Source organism: Cygnus atratus, chromosome 2 (genome assembly GCF_013377495.2).
Source record: "Cygnus atratus isolate AKBS03 ecotype Queensland, Australia chromosome 2, CAtr_DNAZoo_HiC_assembly, whole genome shotgun sequence".
NCBI classification, from domain to species: Eukaryota; Metazoa; Chordata; class Aves; order Anseriformes; family Anatidae; genus Cygnus; species Cygnus atratus.
In genome coordinates this window covers 12227-31318 of record NC_066363.1, presented here as the reverse complement: position 1 = coordinate 31318, position 19092 = coordinate 12227, and the positions used below count along the sequence as shown (strand labels likewise).

Here is a 19092-nt window from a genome sequence, read left to right as displayed (position 1 = left end):
CAGGGCTCGCCGACCACCCTTCCCACCCGAGGTACCCGTACCGCTGCCTAAGGGCTGGCCTGTGCCTCCCCTCGCGGTCCAAGCAAGCAGGACACGCTGCACCTCAGAGGAGCAGTCGTGGAAACGAGGTGCAGGCGGGGGCCTGCGGTTCCAGAGGACTGAATGAAGCGCTCCCATCCCCAGGCTCACGTCTTAATCACAAGATCGTTCCATTTCCATGGAAACGGCAGAATTAGAGACTTCGGTTTAATGACAATTACCAACGTCGGGCACGTAACTGCTAAACCTGACGGCGCTCCCGCGCGGAGCACGGGGCCGGAGGGCAGCAGCACCGCGGTGCCGCAGGCCTGGACAGCACGGACAGCCCGTCGGCAGCTGTGCTGCTCAGCCACGCCAGTCCGCCTGCCGGGAGCTTACCCTGCTCCTTCATACACGAAGATGGAAGTTCCTGACTGACGGTGGCTGAATCCGGTGTTTGCTTGTAAACCAGTAGCCAATCTTGGATGATTTATAGAAATTGTGCTGAGCAAGGCTTCGCTGCTGCTTCGGCTGTAGGAAAAGGCCTCCTGTACTTGTGAGTCACTCAGCAAGTTACCGGATGGCTTCAGGCGCTAATATAAATATCAGCCAGCACAAGAGGCTAATGTCTTTCACCTGACACAGCAAAGCGCTGCGATTGTTATGGTCAACAGAAAGAACAACGAGTGGTTTAGAGCCAAGGCACTAATTACTATCGCTACCAGAGGGTTACCCTGTCCAACCCTATTGTCGTCACTCCATCTTGCAGCCACATGTCCTTCTTGAAAACAAAGCTGAGAACAACCCAGGCAGTAACACAAGCCTTCTAAGGCAAATACCTTGGGTTTGCAAAACACCTGCAACGTAAGCTGTGGGGCTGGCAGCATCTCAGAGGCTATTGCGCTGGACTAGGCCGCTCTCAGAAGAGCTACCTGTCCCCTGGAAGCACTCATAACACAGCGCTTGGCTCAGGCATCTCCCACGACAGAGGAGAAGAGCTGTGCCTCTGCCTCCTGCCCAGCCAGGGGCCCACGGAGAGGGGTCACCGCACAGAAAGCCCCTCTTGGTGCTCCGACGCCTTGGCACTGCGGTGGCCAGCACGGGGACATGCTCGCAGGCACAGGGAGGTGGCAGAAGGCTTGCACTGCAGCACTTTCCCTCCCCTTGGCCGCTACGCCCTAGCCCCAGGGCCGAAATTGCAGTCAGCCGAGCTCTGATTACATGTCACCACAAAGAGCAGGCAGACAGTGGGTAACAAATGCTAATGGTGAGCACCATTTGCCACTACGACTAAATTTAGCATGCTATCTGCTGCCCTGCCCATGCCTGGAAGGCACAGGGAATCTGGCTAGGAGCCAGACTCCTGCCGTTATAACCACATTCCTTAAGCCCTTCCTGCTGGGCCAGGACAGCAATACCCCGATCTCGAGCAGAGCGGCTTCTCACCCTGCCCTGCGACAGAGCACGGAGCCGGAGAACACAGAAGGCATTTTCTACAGCAGCGCCTGTGGGACGCCAGCCGGCGAGAGCCCGCGTGGAGCCCCCTCTGCCCTCGTGCTGAGAAAGCGCCGTGGCTAAAAAACAGCATTTACAGCTGACCTACCCCAAAAGCCCGGCATGCCTGCGGCCAGACCCTCCTTCAGCATTCTGTAGGCACCTCCCCAGGGCACAGGTACGCATGCCTTCGGCGCGAGGCTACCCGCAGAGATGGGTACGGGCAGGGGAGAGCCCTTCAGACGCCAGGCCTGTGCCTGCTGCTCCACACGCCGAGCCTCGAGCACCCCGAACGCTGTGGCCAGGCGCGCTCCTCATGCTGTGCAGGAGGCCTGCCCTGCTTCGCGGAGCTGTGGCACTGACGTGGGGCAGACACGCCACCGGGGCGCTCACCCGGACCAGACCCACCCCACGGGTTCCCTCCATGCCCACGCTGCCTCCCTCACCCCACGGACCGAGCAGCTCCTCACGCCCTCCCGTCCCCACGGGGCTGTCGCGCAGCCCGGCCGGGGCTGCCCCGCTCGCAGGGCCGGCAGCGGGAGCTGCCGCGGTTCATCCCGGCAGCCGTGAGTCAGGCTCAGGCAGCGAGGCTGTGGGAGGCTGCGGGCTGAGTCACCGAGCCCGGCGGTGAGTCACAGCAGGCAACGGAGCCCCCGGGGATGGACGGTGCTGCCGGAGCAGCCCCACTGCTGGCGGCTCCCCGGGGACCTGGGCAGCCGAGCGGACCCAGCGGGGACGCGGCAGGAGGTCCCCACACCGCCGGCGGCGCTTTGGGGACAGCCAACGGCAGGCGCCAGGCTGGCCTCCGCACCAAGCGCCTCCTACCTAAGAATTAAAATAAACCGAAATCTCATTAACCACACGTTTATTTTAGTGTGCCACCTAAATCCAGCACCCTCCACTGGGGTTTGGGACTGGCAGAATGAGCTCAAGGAGAAGAGGGGGACACGGGGCTGCGGTGAGCGCTGCGGGGTCGGTGCTCCAGCCGGGCCCCTGGGACGCACTGGGCACGGGGCACCTGAGACAACCGGGAGAGGAGCGAAATGGGCCCGTGGTTTCGTAAGGGAAGAGATGGCAGCAGTGGGAAGGACTTCAGCCGTTGACGTGGCCCGTTACTGCAGTCTCCGCCAAAACACAGAGGAGAAAGCAGGGTGGTCACAGCCCGTTCCTGCACCTCAACACCGGCCATGGACAGCACAGCAGGTCCTTTCCCATTTAACCCAGCACCAAGAGACCAGAAGAAGGCAACTTGTATGACAGCTTTCTAACGCCTGGTAGGCACTTCCCGGTTCTCAGGCTGTAACTCAGAACGGACACAGACACCAAAACCAGCCCACAAGCAGGAGCTCCAGCTGGCACAAAGGAGGCTCCCCCTGCCCCCCAGCAGCACGTCCGTGCTGGGCGGGTGCCGGAGCCCTGGCCCAGGCTGCCCCGAGAGGGGCTGGGGGCTGCTCCCTGCACAGCTCCAGCAGCGCCTGCCCGTGGGGCTGGGCACCAGCTCCGGGGGCTGCTGGAGCACGGCTGGGACCAGAGGGACCGGGGGGGCCTCCAGCCCCAACCAGGCTGGGATTCTGCAGCTCGAATGGTAATTCACAGCAGCAAACTCCGAACCCACGTGGATCTTTGCCTGCGCTGCCAAGTCTCAGCAAACCCAGCCGGGCTCTCTTCAAACCATGCGGCCAAACAGGAGGAGCAGGAGCTGCTGCACGGCTCCGCAGGCACCCTGCCCTGGGGAACACACTTGACCGGACACAGAATAAACATCAACCGACTCTGCCTGCTAGCCCGAGGTATGGCAACACCCGTGCGGAGTGCACTGTGATGGATGAAGACGAAAAGGCCACTGGACTGGAAATCAGTGGATGCTTACAGATCCGTGCTCACGCTGCTGCAGCCTCAATCAATAACAGCTCAGCAGCGACGTGTGCACCTACTGCAGCATGCAAGCTCACATGCCTCCCTGTTCATCGCTGGAAAACGAAAATGCTTGTGTGAGGGGAAAAAAAAAAACTTACATAAAGAAAATAGGGTTTTCCATTCTGGGTTTGCGGGTGGCGTGCTTGTTTGTTTGCTTGTTTTTAATTGTCATGATAATGCATCATGGTAAAGACCAATAGTCTACAGAAAAAAATAAAGAAAACAATTTGGCTGAAGACCTAGCCTAGCTTAGAGGCTAGTAACACACAAATACAAAAAAAAAAAAGGGTAAGAAAGGAGAAAAGAAGAGGAGGAAACAGATGTCAATATGATTTTGAGTACAGGAAGTATAAAAATTGGTATAGGAAGCTGAAAACTTTGGTGAAAAAAAGTCTTTGACAATGCTAAGTACAACAGGAAGCAGCTTTGCAAACTATAGTACCACTGCGCAGATCCTACAGGACGGATACAGTAAAAAATAACTGCAGCAGATACCAGAGAGCAGATCTGGTCCGCAAGTACTTGCACTGGTATCATTAAAAAGCAGAATGACATATTCATAACATACAAAGACAAATGCAAAAGTTCAAAGCCATTAGCAAAATATACACACATATATATATAAAGAACAACGTTTAAACAACAGAACTTTAAAAGACGTGAACAACTTGTAATGGTTTTAGAAGAGAGAGTTCACAGAAGAGAACTCTTTCCTGCTCATGCTGATTTTTAATAAATTTGGAAATTTTAATAAATTTGGAAATATATGAAATAAATTTTAATAAATTTGGAAATACTGAAGATATTCAGGACTGGCTGAAACAGAATGAAGTTACCTTAGTATACAGAAAAGAATGCACAGACTTCCCCAAGTAACTATATGCTATCTGGCTTGAAATCGACCTCCTATAAAGCAAGGGGGAGGATTACACGGAACTGACACTTTTAAACAAAAATTCAAGTTATAGATATGATTTCATTCTCAAAGGTGTTGAATGCAGCTGATAAGGCAACTCTGTCTAAATTTTCATGAAGGCATGACTTACAGCCATATGATATTCCTATTATAAATCAACACTCAAAGTCATTGATGTTAAACGCAGTAAGAACTGGCTAACTAACCAACCCCAGAACACGCACATGCAGAGCCTTCCCGCTAACAGGTAAGAGGATATCTCAGGAGGCTCTGGAGGAATCCCAGTGACCAGGGGAAGCTCCAGACAACTGGGAAAAACCAACACCACGGCCATCTTGAAGGCGCACGAGCTGGCAAAGGGAAGAAGCGTCAGGACAGCCTGCTTCAGGGGTCCCCGCAAGGACACCGGAGCACATCCTCTTGGAAGCCACCCCCAAGGACACAGGGACCAAACGGGAAATCGGGAGCAGCCCGCAGGGATTTGCCAGAGGCAAACCACCCACGGTCAGCACGACCGCCTCGTGCAGGGGCTGCGCTGAGGAACCGCGGGCGGGACAGCCAGCTGCGGGGAGCGCTCAGCGCTCAGCACCCAGCCCACGCTCAGCACCGGGCTGTCACCGTCCCACACCTCCATCGGCCACCCAGGCGCTGACAGGGAGCCTCCGCAGACCTGCGAGCCGCGCTCACGCCGGAGGGTGCAGGGGGCTCTAACACCAGTACCTGGAGCAACGCGAGGCCTGGCAATGCCAAACCTGATCGAGCTCAACACGGAGGCGCTCCCAGGTCCGCGTTTGGGGCAGAGCGACCCCCGCGTGGGCCGGGAAGCCGTCGGCTGCGAGCCTCCTCCCTCAGGGGGCTGGGATGGCCGAACGCGAGCAGCACGCGCTGCTAACAGGCAGGCTGCGCCCTAGGCCGCGTTGGGAGCACGGCCGCTGGGCCGAGGGAGTGTAACACTTCTCCACTCAACACCAGTGAGGCTGCGCCAGCGCGGGTCTCCCCAGTTCAATGGGAATGCTGAAATACTGGCAAGGGTCCCACAGATGGCTACCAGCGGTTCCACAAGGCCAGAGAGGAGAGGGGCTCCTGCAGCCCAGCAAAGGGCCGATCTAACAGCTGCCCTCAGCTGCCTGAAGGATCATCGGAAGGATGCAGTCAAACCCTTCGCAGCAAGAGCAGACAGCGTGACAAGGAACAAGAGCCCCACACCACAGCTTTGGACCGTAGAGACAAGGTATTGGAAAAGAAAACCTCACCACTGTGGGAACAGCACCTGCCAGAGACGTGCTGCAGGTAATTTCCCTCCTGCAACGTCCTCCAGATGCAGCCACGGGCAGCCTGGTGATAGCTCGGCTTTGAGTGAGTTGCAGCAACACGTCTATGATACTGTGAACGAACTGAAACCAGACCCAATACTATTCAAGCCTTTCCCTATGCGATGCAATAACTGCAAGTAAGACCATGGTTGAGAAACACCTGGTTGATGCTGTAACTCAGAGAACCATAAGTGCAGAGGACTAGGATGTGGGTGAGTGACCCGAGTTACTCTGCAAGCAGAGTCCACTCAGCTAAAGCACCTTTCTGTACAGCCAGCGCAAGGTATTGTGACCAAGGAGAACCAGCCATCCCATCCCTGTGGGAGGGTTGCTTAAATCCTAGGAGAGGTTCCAAGGCCAGAGCAGACGAGCAGTTCATCATTAGTCCTCAACAGAGTGCTAAAGCTAAAGAGCTAAACGATCCTCAGATAGGACAGTCAATAGAGAAAAGACCTGGATTTACAGTAAGTGTAACCGCAGTTGAGTCAAATAACTGTATTGCCTACAGTCTCACTTTTGTACTTCAAGGACACTGGGTAAGGGAAAAGCCATAAAAATTATCCAAAGGCCACAATAAATGAACTCACAAAGAGACATTTAAAGAGCATTATGTGATCAACTTTCCAAAAAGAACATAGAGAGAATTGATTATAATGTAAAAGTAAACTTTTCAGGGAAGTATTTTCAGGTAACAAAGTTTTACTTAGTCCCACCTAAAGAAAGAAGTAGTAAATAGAACTTTAAACCAGACAAAGGCAAATTAGAAATTAAATGCTAGCTAACTAATGCTAAGGGAACTAACAGCTGGAACAACCAACCCAAGGACACAGTGGATTAGGTGGCGTTGCAGCGTGAGGATGCGGAACTACTTGGAGGTTTTTCAAGACCAACTAGACAAAGCTCTCATCAGGCTGCTCCAATGGCAATTCTGACCCAGCTTTGCTCAGATGTTGCACTAGAGACCTCCCAAGGTCACTCCCAGCACGAGAGGCTCTGTGGTTCTCCACCTCTACATGTTTCTGAGACCAAGCTGCGTGCGTGTCTGGGGAACGCTTCACCCAAACCACTGCAGCTAAGCAGCAGGGTAATAGTGCAAACGTTACTAGTTCACAGTGCACAGTAATTTCCACAGGACAGACACACCAGTCTCAAACTCTGTGTTTAAAAAACAAACAAACAAACCCCTGACTGAGCTCCACTTTTAGGTATTTTCTCCTCACAAGAAAAATACTCTTCGGCCTCCCCCCTCAGCCTCTCACAACCACGACTTCCTCGTGCCCTTCAATCCCGCTCACCCACTGTCTCGCTGCCACGCCACTCGGCACAATCCTCTCTCCAACAGCCCACCTCGAAGCAAGGACTACTGAGCAGAAGGGGGTTGGACAAGTTCTTCCACGCCTGTTTCTGGTGTGCACCAGGCCACGTGCCATTTTTGTGCTCTAATTTTACCCTAGACTTCATTTCCATGTCATGTAGGCTACCAAAACATCCTTCACCAAATCCTCCAAAGAGACCTGTCAGGAGGAGGCAGTGCAGGAAAAGGACTGCCCAGCAAGTTCTTATGGCGTGCTGGAGGAAGGACAGCAAACAAACCGGACTCCACCGAGGCAGATGTTACTGAACTCCACAGGCAAGATCTTTATGGAAGCAAATCTTCAAGGAAAAAAAAAAAAGATTACAGAAAGCTGGCAGGTCCTCAACGCAATGACGCTAATGGAACAAACAGAAACCATCCCAGTGCAAAGGAATGTAAGTGTGGTAAGAGACCAATTTGGCTAGCTCACATGAGCTCCTTATTGGTCTCAGACACAGGGAAGCGTGCATGGGGAAAGTGGAAATTAGGTCAGATTAATAAGGATAAAGCAGAAAAGAGTGGCATCAGCACCACTGACTGAACTCAAAATAGCTATGCAAAGAGACAACCAGAAACAAACAGGAAAGACAAGGTTCAATTCTTAGGTACATGAGTAAAAAACTGTAGAAGTGTGAAAAAGATTGACTGGCTTCTTGGTAGACAGGAAAAACAACAGAGATGTCACTGGCACTGAGAACAGAGCGTTTTATGCCTCTTTGTGTGAATCCTCACTATAAACAGCAGTGTCCAGCAACAAACAGCCAAAGTAATGACTAAGCTATCAAAAAAAAAAAAAAAAGCAATGTCAGATTTTGATTAACTTGACCCTGAAATGCTTAGTTGTCTGAAGCAACCTCAGATCTGCTCAAGCTGAGAGCTCAAAGCTAATGGGGAAGCAGCTACGCTGAAAACACTAAGTAGTAGTGCCCGCCTATAAAAATGAGCAAATCGAGAAGCCAAGATCTCACAAAAAAAATAAAAAATAACAACCTGGAAGTCCCTAGAAGACAAGGCAAGCAATAGTACACGTGGATTTATTAGGAACAAATTGTGTCTACCCAACGTCAGTTCCTTCTGCAGCAGGGCAGCAGACCTCCAGCGCAGCAGAGAAGCAGATGTTCAGTACCACACATTAAGTGATGTTTCTGACTGTTTCACGTGGTACTTTCAAAATTAATTTAAGGAAGGATAAACCTATTACAGGCTGAGAACAATACTGATTAGATAACCACACAGAGAATATTTATCAGGGATAACCATACAAATTGAAATGAGCATCAACCTGGACTGGCAAGGTTTCTCCTAGGCTCAGCTCTTTTCAATGCTCTTATTAACAAACAAGATCATGAAGAAAGCATGCTTATTAAAATTGCAGGTGACATGAAACTAAGAGGGACTGCAAGGACTGGAATCCTAACTGGCTTTGTCAAATTGGAGAAATTGTCTAAATAGGATTAAACCCCAAAGGGATGCTTGCAAGGGCCTACACTTACGCAGGATTAACCAAGAACGGGAGAGAGCTGCCGGCAGCAGCCTTCCGAAAGGGATCTGGGGCCACACTTGATCGCAGCTCAGCAGGAGCCAGCACAGCCGCACGTGTTCCGGAGAGGACAGCCGCCGGGCGGGCAGCAGCAGCCCTGCCTCGTGCTGTCCGAGCGCTGCCTCCAGCCCTGGGTACCCCTGAGGGGACGGGGTCCTGCGGGGAGAGCCCGGGGGGCACGGAGACGAACAGGGGACCGGGAACGGCCACGTGCAAGGACCCGAAGTTATCGAGCCTGGAGAAGAAGGTTCCGCTGCGGTTTTCAGGTACAGAAGATGCTGCTGCAAAGAGGACGGGGACGGTCTGCTCCTCTTGTGCTCGGCAAATGAAAAAGGTTCACTTCAAATGTGCTACGGAAAACGACAGTTAAACACTGGAAGAGATTCCCAGGGAAGGCTTTAGGTACACTGCCACTGACTACCTTTTAAAGGCCAGTTAGACAAACCTTCGTCAGGAAGGACGGACCTTCCCTGTGACCGAAGGAGGCCGTTCCCCACCCACGGGCAGGCGCCGGGCTCCTCCGGACCCTGCCGGCCCCACCTGGAGCATAGCCGGCCTCGATGTCGTGTCCTCTCCGGTCCACAACGTTCACGCTCTTGGTCCTGCTGCGAGCTCTCTGCTGCTTCTTAACAGCCTCAGAACATTGTCCTCACCCTTAGTTTTGCCGTTTCTCCAGTGTCTCGCACAGATCTGCCCTTAGCACCTTCTCTTCTCCCTCTGCACTTCCGGACAGCTTTGTGTGCTCATTTAATCTCTCTCAGCTCTGTGTCGATGATTCATAGTTCTGCCTTTCTATTCCTGGACCACCTCCTGTCCAAAATGAAGTCTCAGCTTATTCCCCCCTCCAGCATTTCAAGAGTGCACCCCCCAGCTGAAGTTCCACATGGTTAAAGAGAGCTCTAACGAACCCCAGCTTTGCTCCCTCTTCCCCCAAGCCCTCGGGCTCAATGAGCGTGGGCATCACCCCAATCCTGCCTGCCAGGGAAGGACACAACTCAGACACTGTGACGGGGAGCAGAGGCCGTGGACCCAGCTCCTGCTCTCCCGTGTCCTTGTCCCTAAAACCCATCTGGGCTATGCAGGCTGCAGTTCGAGACGCAGCCTCTGCTACCTGGCCTTGCAGCCAAAGACCCCAGGCTTCCATGCTGCATCAATTACAATGGCACCCGTCCCCCCAGAATTGTTTATAACAAATTTGTCGCTCAGCCGCGTTCAGTCAGAAGCTGCTGCTGAGCTGCTTTCCTCACCCCTCTCGCCAGCAGGCCAAGCCTCCCTCCGAACCCCTCCTCCGGGCCCTCCTCTTCTGTCGCATCAGACGCGAGCTGCTCGCCTTCACTCCCGAACTACTCACACGCTACAGCTCCTTCCTTCGCTGCTGCAGAGCTGCCTCTGCTCCCCCCCAAACCAGGACAGCAGTCTCCATTTCCCAGTTGCTAAGTTTCAGGCAAACACCTCTCTATTTCCTCCCATTTGTACTTCATGTTTGAAAAGAGGTCTCTGTAAACAAGCTGAAATCTGCTTTATTATCCTCTTTCGAATTGCTCCTTAAAGCTCTCCTGTGCCTCTGTACCCTCCAGAATCATCAAAACCAGCCCAGCTTAGCCACCCGCCACGTTAAGCCCCGCCACGACGCAGCCCGCAGCCGTCCCGCTGTCTGCAGGCCCCCCTCGCTCAGCGGCACCCGTCTCCCATCTCCGAAACCTCCAGAGCTCCGTGCAAGGCTCTCTTTGTTCTGCATTTTCACTGCCTCTACCGCAGGAGGAACCAGATTCAGATTAGGCTCCAAGGTGTGATTGTAATGGGGGAAAATGAAGTAGCAAAAGCAGCAGAATCCCACCTGATTGCTGCCAAACAGAAGTGGCACGGTGCCCCCAGCCCCGCAGCACGCCGCCGTGCCAGGACAGCACCACAACCGGCCAGCAGCACCTGGGGGCCGAGGAAGGGGCAAGCACGCGCTAGAGGCTTATCAGAGCAGTTAAAAACCCCTTAATTAGGGACAGGAGTCACCACTGGGCTAACTATCCGAGCGGTCTGAAAAACCACAGCAGGATGCAGGCGAGCAGTAACCACGCTGCAGGGCTCACGTTTCAGGAGCTGACAGCCTGTGCTCTCCGCCGCAGCACGGCAAGACGCCAGCTGAAACACCTGAAGCCGGCGGCTCCCAGCCCTCCAGGGCCACAGCACCGGTGTTAGACCAGGATTCTGGACACGGCAGCCTGCATCCGGTTAGCTAGCAACGGAGCCGCGGTGCTCCTGATGACTGAGTGGATTTCATCACCACACAGATGACACGGGAAGAGCGAGATATCACACGTAACCTCGGGCAAGAGCTTCCAGAGCGGCTCACGCCCGCCAGAGGTTGCGGCGCTGCGATGCTGCCCCACGGCAGCACGCCTCCAAGGATGGGGGTGAGCGTCCCGGCGAGGCCCCCCCGCGCAGGACCCCTCGGACCCCCATTCTCTTCTCCTTCCTGGCCCGTCCGTCACACCCAGCCTGGGGTGTCCAACACGGGGAGCCAGGCAGCCCCCGCCGCCCACCTCCCACCTCCCAGCGTCACGCAGCAAAACGGGAGCCTGCTGTGGTGAGCAGGAAACCAAAGCTCATCCTCGGTTTCTGGAAACATCAGGTTTTCATTCTGCGGGCAATCTGGTGAGCTCCAGGACTAACGTGTCCCGCGTTCAGCCTGCGTGATGCCACAGCCCTTCCCTCCATGCGGCACGAGCTGCTCGCTCTGCTCTGTCCTGGGATCTGCCTATCGGTAGGAACCTGGAAACAGCAGGGCTCCGTCAGCTTTGGTCGAAACTGGACAACGGGTCTGAAAGGTACTGGGGCAGGAGGAGCAGACAGACACAGAACCCGGCTTAACCATACCAACCTCCTCCTAGCAGTCCAGCAGGTTAAAATTCTGGTGAATTTTTAGCCTTCCCGCCTTGGAAGGCTCCTTGCTGAGTGCTCCCCCACCACACTCAGAAATCCACCTGGATACACACCCCCACACTGCTAGCGAACACCCAGAGCATCGCAAGAGGATGAAGAGAAGAAGGAAGGAAAAAGACACTTTCCATTTTCTTGCAGGGCACTGTAGGCAGAAATAAGCCAGGTGTGATTCGTCCCCTCCACGCAGCTGCTACATGGGAGGCTCTGACCCACAAAGTCCTGGAGGTTGATTTAAAAAAAATCAGATGCCAAGTAGGAGGGTGGGATCGTGAAAAGGAAAAGGAATTCTTCCCAGCAAGGGATGCGACAGGAAGCATGATGGTGCTAGCCAAGGCTAAAAGCTCCACCCGTGGGCAAGCTGCTAGTGCAGCTCCTGCACCCCTCCATTTCCAGCAGCTAGGCTCGTGTGTCGGCCTTTCAGCAGAACACTTCTTCCTTTGGAACTCACGGCCACCGCCCCCAGCCTCCTTCACCCACCGCTAACTACGGTTAGGCAGATGAGTCCCCATTAGACACCACGGCAATCTGGTTTGGCTGCCCAGAGAAGCCAGCGGTGCTACCACCAGCTGGGACTCACCAACGCCTTTACCCCTCACCCCAGCGGAACTCCAGAGGCGCTGAGAGCCCGGGCACTGCCCAAGGCTCGCCAAGCTCCAAGCGCTGCCAGGAGCCCCATCACCCTCCTGGGAAGGGCTGCGAGGTGGCTGCTCGCAGGCCGGTCTGCGAGAACTAACCCCGCCTGAATTTCTCCTGCTGGGGCCTCACCAGGCAGAGCCCGGCCGCCCCAGCTGAGCACAGGAGAAATGCAGAAGCAGCACGGCCAGAAAATGAGCTCTGCTCAGGCACAGATGTGAAGGCGGCTCTTGGGATGGCACCGGCACAGCCATCGCACCCCGAGAGCAGCCCCGGCTGGGGTGCAGAACCGCCTCTGAACAGGGAAAATACTGGGTGAAACCAAATGGAGACAGCCCTCGCTGGCAGAAATGACAGCTATTGGTTCAAGGACAACTGAATGACCCAGGGGAAGAGGGACCCTACAAGGACTAAGAGCCACACAGAAACCCTACCTAGCTCAGGAAGACCCGGTGAGGTCTGCCAAAACACAAAGACAAAGCAGCCTGTAGGCAGGCACTGGTTCTTACGCTCTTCACTGCGCATTTGATTTGTGCTGCCGTCACGATCAGTACAGTTCATCAACAGACCTTCGCTGCAAGCCGCCTGTCTCTCACCAGCTCAAAAATCAGCAAAACTCAGCAAAGTCCGGTCCATTTTGCTTTCCTACCCATCCCCGACTACGCTTTGCCACCTCCTCATCCGTGCCCACGCTGGTGCTCCCGCAGTCACACCGTGAGCCCAGGAGGAACTGAAACCTGACCCAGCCAAAGCAAAACGAGAGCGTGGTTTCCAGCAGGGCAGCTCCCTGACGCGGCAGCGTGGATGCGAGTGCCAGCAGAAGGAAGGGAGTCGAGGCTGGGTAAGAGGAGCCACATCACCCCTTACAGCAACCACCACGCGCTGTTGGATTGAAGGAATTGTGAAACTGCAGCCACAGAAGTCTGCTCTGATGCTCCCACATCCAAACCTGGCTCTTTTCCTGCGGCACACCTCCACGTCCGCATCATTTCGTCCAGCCACAGCACCAGAGCTCCCGACCCCTTGGCACCAGAGACCTTCTCTTCCTTCCCTGTGACATCTGCAACTCCATCCTGCTCAGACTTCAGCTACTGAGACCACCCGCCCGTCTTGCTGCTGCTCCCCCATCTCCCTCAGCATCAGGCAAGTTCTTCTTCTGTTCTTCCGCCTCTCCCGCCCGTCCCTGTCTCGGGGCTGTCACTGAGGTGAGAGCGGTCGCACTGCCCATCCGCGTGCAGCACCTGCCAAGCGTCCTCGCAGATGGCTGTGGCCAGGGCACAAAGCCCCATTCAGCGGGCGGGCGCCTCTGTCCAAGCGTGCCAGAGCCGTGCCCGGCTGCTCCCCAGCCCCCAGGGCTCTCCTGCCCCCGGCTCCGGGGCCAGGCCACCACCAGCTCTGCTGGGCGAGGGCGCGCGCTGCGTGCGGTCCCTCTGAAGCTCCCACACGCCCCGTCCAAGCACCCGACACGACGTGCCATCGCAGCGGTTGCCCAGTCTCTCCTCCTTGCACTCCTTCAGCTACCTCTGCTCCAAATGCCCCCCAGAGCACAAGGCCAGGGTGGCCGAAGAGCCCTGGCCCGGTCTGCTGGGGGACTCGGACCTGCTCTGAGCTCCCAGCTCCTGCCCTGCACCCGCTGCCCCAGCAGGACCTGAGCAAGCTCCGTCCCTCCACCGCCACCATTCCTTGTGGTTTCCAAAGCTTTGGGAATTCACAGGCACACACAAACAGGACAATTCTGCAGAGGTCATGGAATTGGCAGGAAAGAGCCGGCTCAGCAGAACACTCTCCTTCCCCAAGGGTGTAATTTACTCCAGGCTGATTCAGCGGCGCGCGGCCACACCGGTGCGTGGCCCGGCAGCTCGGGGCTCGGAGGGGCGGCAGGGCTCCGGCCAGCTCCAGGAGGCAGCTCCCGCCTCCGTCCTGCGCGCTGCAGATCGGAGCATCAGGAAGCCGCTCCGAAAGACGTTGGAGAAGGATTCTGAACAGAGCTGTAAAACTTCTGCAGGACTGACTAAATGACTAAGTTCAGACAGTTAAATTCATCAGGAAAAAAGGGACAGGAAAGTGTCTTCATCACCTGGTACCAGTGGCTTTCAGCACACACACACACACACAAAAATAGTACAAAAGGACTACTTCCTCTCAGAAAAACACACAGAAACCCAGGGTCTCGGAGATGCCCATTGAACAGTAGCTGCTAATTATTCACAGCAAGGTGGCTAATAATGCAGAAAAAACCCTGCAGGAACAGGCCTTACGCTGTAACCTACCCCAAAGACGCACCTTAACCAGGTGCCTTATGTTTATCTGACCAGGAAAAAGCTGAGCCCCGGGTACGAGGGGGTTGGCACGAAGCGACCAGCAGTCCGTTCTGGTTTTCAGCGCGGTGAAACAGCTGGGAACTGGAGCAGCGCAAGGCCAACCCCAGAAGTACTTTCTGCCCAGCCAAAGCCAAACGCAGAGCACAGCTAACCCAGCCACTCTGCTACCAGCCCAAGGGCTTTTTTCATCGTGTAACTCTTCCAGAGGGGTAACAGCAGAAAAACGTAGCGGAGAGCTTTCCAAATTATTTCCTCAATTGGTGTTGGAGACGGAGAGCTTCTTGCCCCCGCCTCCTGGCCACCAAGCCCTCTCACCACGGCTGACAACCTCCCCCAAGCTTTTCCTGAAGAGCTGAGCCTCCAGAAGGCTGCAAGACATACACATGGAAGCCAACGCTGGGAAAAAAAGTCCTCGTGGTTTGACAGAAGCTCTCTCCAAGCACCTCAGCTACTTCTCCTCTACTGTCTCCTCCCCCCTCAGCTTCGTAACTTCACGCACGCCGACCACCGCTGTGCAGCCGTCCTGGCGCCCCACCACCGACCTCCTTGCTCCCTGATCCTCGCCGCCTCCTCCCACCTTCCTGCCCCGTCCTGCCCCGGCCGGACCCCGCTGCCTCCTGCTGCCAGCTCTCCCACTACAGGCCTGGCTATATTCTGTTCAGAGTAGCACGGTTAGAGGTCACATTTACTGCAAGCAGGGGTTGTACCAACCTCTCTACCAAAGCTGCATATCATTTTGCTTTAAGCATACACAGAAATCTTTTACAGAGCTCCACAGCTTGCAGCAGTCTCCAAAATTTGGCAAAGAAGCCTGGGATGAGGGAGGGAGATGCTTTTTGCTAGCCCCCTGAAAATCTGTCCAAACTTGGCGGTTGGAAAGTACCGAGCACCACCGGGTCTCGCCTGTGATTCAGCCGGCGTTGGGAACGTGCCAGAGCCCGTCGCGCTCCCCAGCCCCGCGCACCCAACAGCCTCCGCTCGTACCGCAGCCTCTGCGCCGAAGCTCGAGCTACGAAGAGGAGACCAAAATAAAGCACGATTCCCCCTTCCTCCCACAGCGACGGTCTTAACAACATCTCAGTTTTCGTCCCAGGAGACGCTGCACCAGCAAGCAGCCACCAGCTCCTCCCGCGCTCAATTTTCGCCACTGTCACAAGCTCCAAACTCCCCTCGTTCCTCCTCGGGAAAAGCCTCGCTCCCCCCCGACCAGCAGGGCTACCGGCACTCCCGGCTCCACAGCCGCCTACCGACACGTTCCTGTTACCTCCCTTTGGCAGCGCTGTCTGCAGAAGGAGCCGCAAAGCCACAGTGGTTCTGCACGACATCTCCCGCTAACGCGCTTCCCCCTCCTGCCAGCCGGCATTGTTCGGAAGAGCAGAAGCTGCACCGAAGCCTGCCCAGCCATCCGGGCTGCAGCGCAGGGCGAAACGCACGGGCACGCTGCTGCAGCTGCCGAGTGGGAACTGGCCTACATCCTTTTCATTTTTAAAAATGAAGGAACTGCCTACAGGAAAGGATCTGTTAAGAGAATACAGACAAGTTTTGCTGCATCCAGCACTCGACACGGGAAGTCGGATTTCAGATTTCACTTGCAACTTAAATAGCACAAGAACAACAGCAGCAACTGCTACGACCACAGAATCTCAACAAGAAAAATAAACACAGACCCCTCCTGCAGCCATGTCTGTATCAAGCCCAGAGCACACTGTTTAGAACGATATCTCATCCCAGGCTGCCAAGATGCTTCGAGAAACGATAACTTATCTGTAGCAAAACCCTTCCAGTGCCTAATTACCCCCACCGTCACCTCGGTCTCTCACATTCAGTAATGTATCGCATTTAACTGCCCAATCGCAGCGTGTTTTCACCGGGATCGCTCTTTAATCCGGTGCCTAACAGGAAAACACAGATGCAGCATGGATAAGGAAACGGCCTGCGGGATTCCTGCTCTGCCAAAACAGAAGCTGGAAAGCAAGGAGCGATGGGGCCGGGAGGGACCAGGAGGCACAGGGTGGTTCCGGGCGCAGGGCAGGCACAGCGCCAGGGGAAGCCCGGCTCTCCCCAGCGCAGCCCTGCGCGATGCAAGCGGCACCGCCACCGCCTGCAGCCCCTTACCCCTTGTTGCGGGGTTAAACAAGCCAGCCGCCAGCCGCCTCGGGAAGCACCGGCCCTTCACAGCTGCACGTGAAAGAATTCCGTTTTCACACCTCCCTGCGAGCAGCAGCAGAACGCATGCAAAATGAGTGAAGTTGCTAAGAGACGCACCTAAACGGCAGTGTGCTCATCGCCAGCCTACAACTGTTTACATCCTGAAGGACACGGCTCAGGTAGGCAGCAGCAGGTAAGAACAGAAAGCTGCGAGGGAAGCAGCGAGGTGCTGCAGCACAGAGAGGCCGGGGGGGGGGGACACGAGGAGCCCCCGGGGCCGTGCAGAGGGGCCCTCTGCGCAACGCCCGAGCAGCGGCCGGTTTTCACACAGCCACCTTTAGCGTGGGTCGGTGCTGTCCCACGGCACGGGGAGCGCAAGCAGCATCAGGCACCGTAATCACGGCCACCGCTCCCACTGCTCTGCCACCGCGACAGGCGCTGGGGGCAGCTGAGAGCCTGCAGGAAGGCAGCAGGAAGGCGGCACGACGGCCCTGGGGCAACGGCCCCGAGGCAGGGCCATCCCGGCCCCCCCAGCTGGGGGCGGCTGCAGCCCCGCACCCTCCCCCTGGGCCCCGGAGCTAATCCCATCCCTCTTCATCTCATTGAATGCCATTAATTCAACGACTTTCTGTGGCAGGAAATCTCACGGAGCAGCCTCAGAAGTGAAGAAGCCCCCTCCTTTTTATTGGTTTTACATTTCCTCCATTCTGATCTCGTGGAACGTCCTTTGTTCTTGCACCACGAGACAGACGAGGCAAATTCTCAGATTTACGTTCCCCCGACCGTTCAACCCTTCAGGCCTCTGCCGCAGTCTCTCTCGCCTTTCTTCCTCCCGAAGCGGCCGCCCGAGGCCTGACGCAGGACGCGGTGGCCTGGCTGAGCGCGGCCCAGGCCCCGCGGCAGCTCCCTGCCCGAACCGACCCCGGGGGCCGCGGCTCTCCGGGACCGTCCGTCCCCGCGTGCCTCCCGCAGCCACGTTTCGAGGTGGGCCGGGGGCAGCGGGCCCGAGCGCAGACAACGAGAAGCACAGCGGGAAGCCAGCAGTGCCAGCCGGGAAACCAGCCACCATTCCTCGCAGCGACCCAACGGCACACGCAGCACCGGCGCTGCCCTGTTTCTGCCCAGGGGCGAAGCCCTGCCGCAGAGCCGGGAGGTTTCGGGTCACCCTTCGGGTCGGACCGCGACCCCCAGCCTACGGCCAGCCCCGGGCCCCCAGGACACGGCCACGAGCTCCCCTCCGTCCCCTCGCCCCCCGCCCCGGCTCGGTCCCGCCGCCGCAGAGCCCGGGCCCGGCCCGCAGCTGCCTGCATTTTTAACGGCCCCGGGCTCGGGCCCGGCCGGCCGCGATCGCCGCCCGACGCCGGCAGCCGGGGGCTCCCCCCCGCCCGGAGCGGGGCACCGGGGCCGCCCCCGCCCCGCTCCCCGCCGCCCCCCGGCGGAGGCCGCGGCCCCGGGCCGGGGATGGGCGGCGAGGCCCCTCCGCGCCCCGCAGGCCCCGCGCCCGCCTCCGCCGCAGGCCGCGGCCCCCGCCGCTCCGCCGCCCCCGCGGGCCCGCAGTGCCGGGGGCGGCCGCCGCTGCCGCTGCCTCTGCCGCTGCCGCTGCCGCTGCCTCTGCCGCTGCCGCTGCGGCGGGGCCCGCGGGCGGCCCGGCCCGGCCCGGCCCGGCGGGCGGCGCGGGGCGGCGGGCAGGGCTCCAGCGGCACGGGGGCGGGCACCGGGAGCAGGTGCAGCGGGCGGCGGGGACAAAGGGCGGCGCGGTGCGGGGCGGTTCGGTTCGGCCCGGTTCGGCCCGGCCCGGCCCGGCGCCGCCGCTCACCCTCGATGGAGATGACGTGCTCGCGGATCTGGCTCTGCAGCGCCAGGTCCTCCACGCGCTCGATGAGGTCGTAGATGGCGTAGATGTTGGGGTGCACCGACTCGAAGCGCCCGATCTCCGCGCGGATCGCCGCCGAGTTGGACAGCCCGAACTGCGGCGGCGGCGGCCCGCCGGGCTGCGGGCCCGAGGGGCCGGGCACCGGCACCGGCACCGGCCCGCCCGGCGCCGCCAGGCTCTGCTGCTGCGGGCTCTGCCCGGGCCCGCCCTGGAAGTTCATGGCGGCGGCGGCGGCGGCGGCGGCGGGGGGGGGGGGGGGCCGGCGGTCAGCGGCGCGGGGCCGCCGGGAGCCGCTGCATGGCCGCGCTGGGCGGGCGGTGCCGGCGCTGCGGCTCGGCCGCCCCCGCCGCTCGCTGCGCTCCGCGCCCGCCGCTCCCCGCCGCCGCCGGCCGCGTCACGCCCCGCCCCCGCCCCGCGTCACCGCGCGCCCGGCCGGCCCCGGGGCGGGACGGGGCGGGAGGGGGGGGGCGCGGTGCTGCGGGGCCCGCTCCGCCCCCGCCGCCCCCCGCCGGGCCCCCCCCGCGCAGCCCCCGCGGCCCCCCGCCGGGCGGTGTCCGGTCCCCGCTCGGTGCCGCCCCCCCCGCCCCGCGCCTCCCCCGCTTCCACCCGCGCCGGTCTCGGCCCCCGA

General features: G+C 58.0%; 1 protein-coding gene across 2 annotated transcripts in view; it reads right to left on the bottom strand.

The window, feature by feature from the left end:
- Window positions 1–18684, bottom strand: part of AGAP3 (ArfGAP with GTPase domain, ankyrin repeat and PH domain 3) — a 141966-nt gene extending 123282 nt beyond the window's left edge. For both annotated transcript variants that reach the window (XM_035554284.1, XM_035554285.2), the window contains exon 1: window positions 18408–18684. In XM_035554284.1, the coding sequence (XP_035410177.1) occupies window positions 18408–18684 (277 nt within the window). The remainder of the gene's footprint in view (window positions 1–18407) is intronic.
- Window positions 18685–19092: the final 408 nt, after the last annotated feature.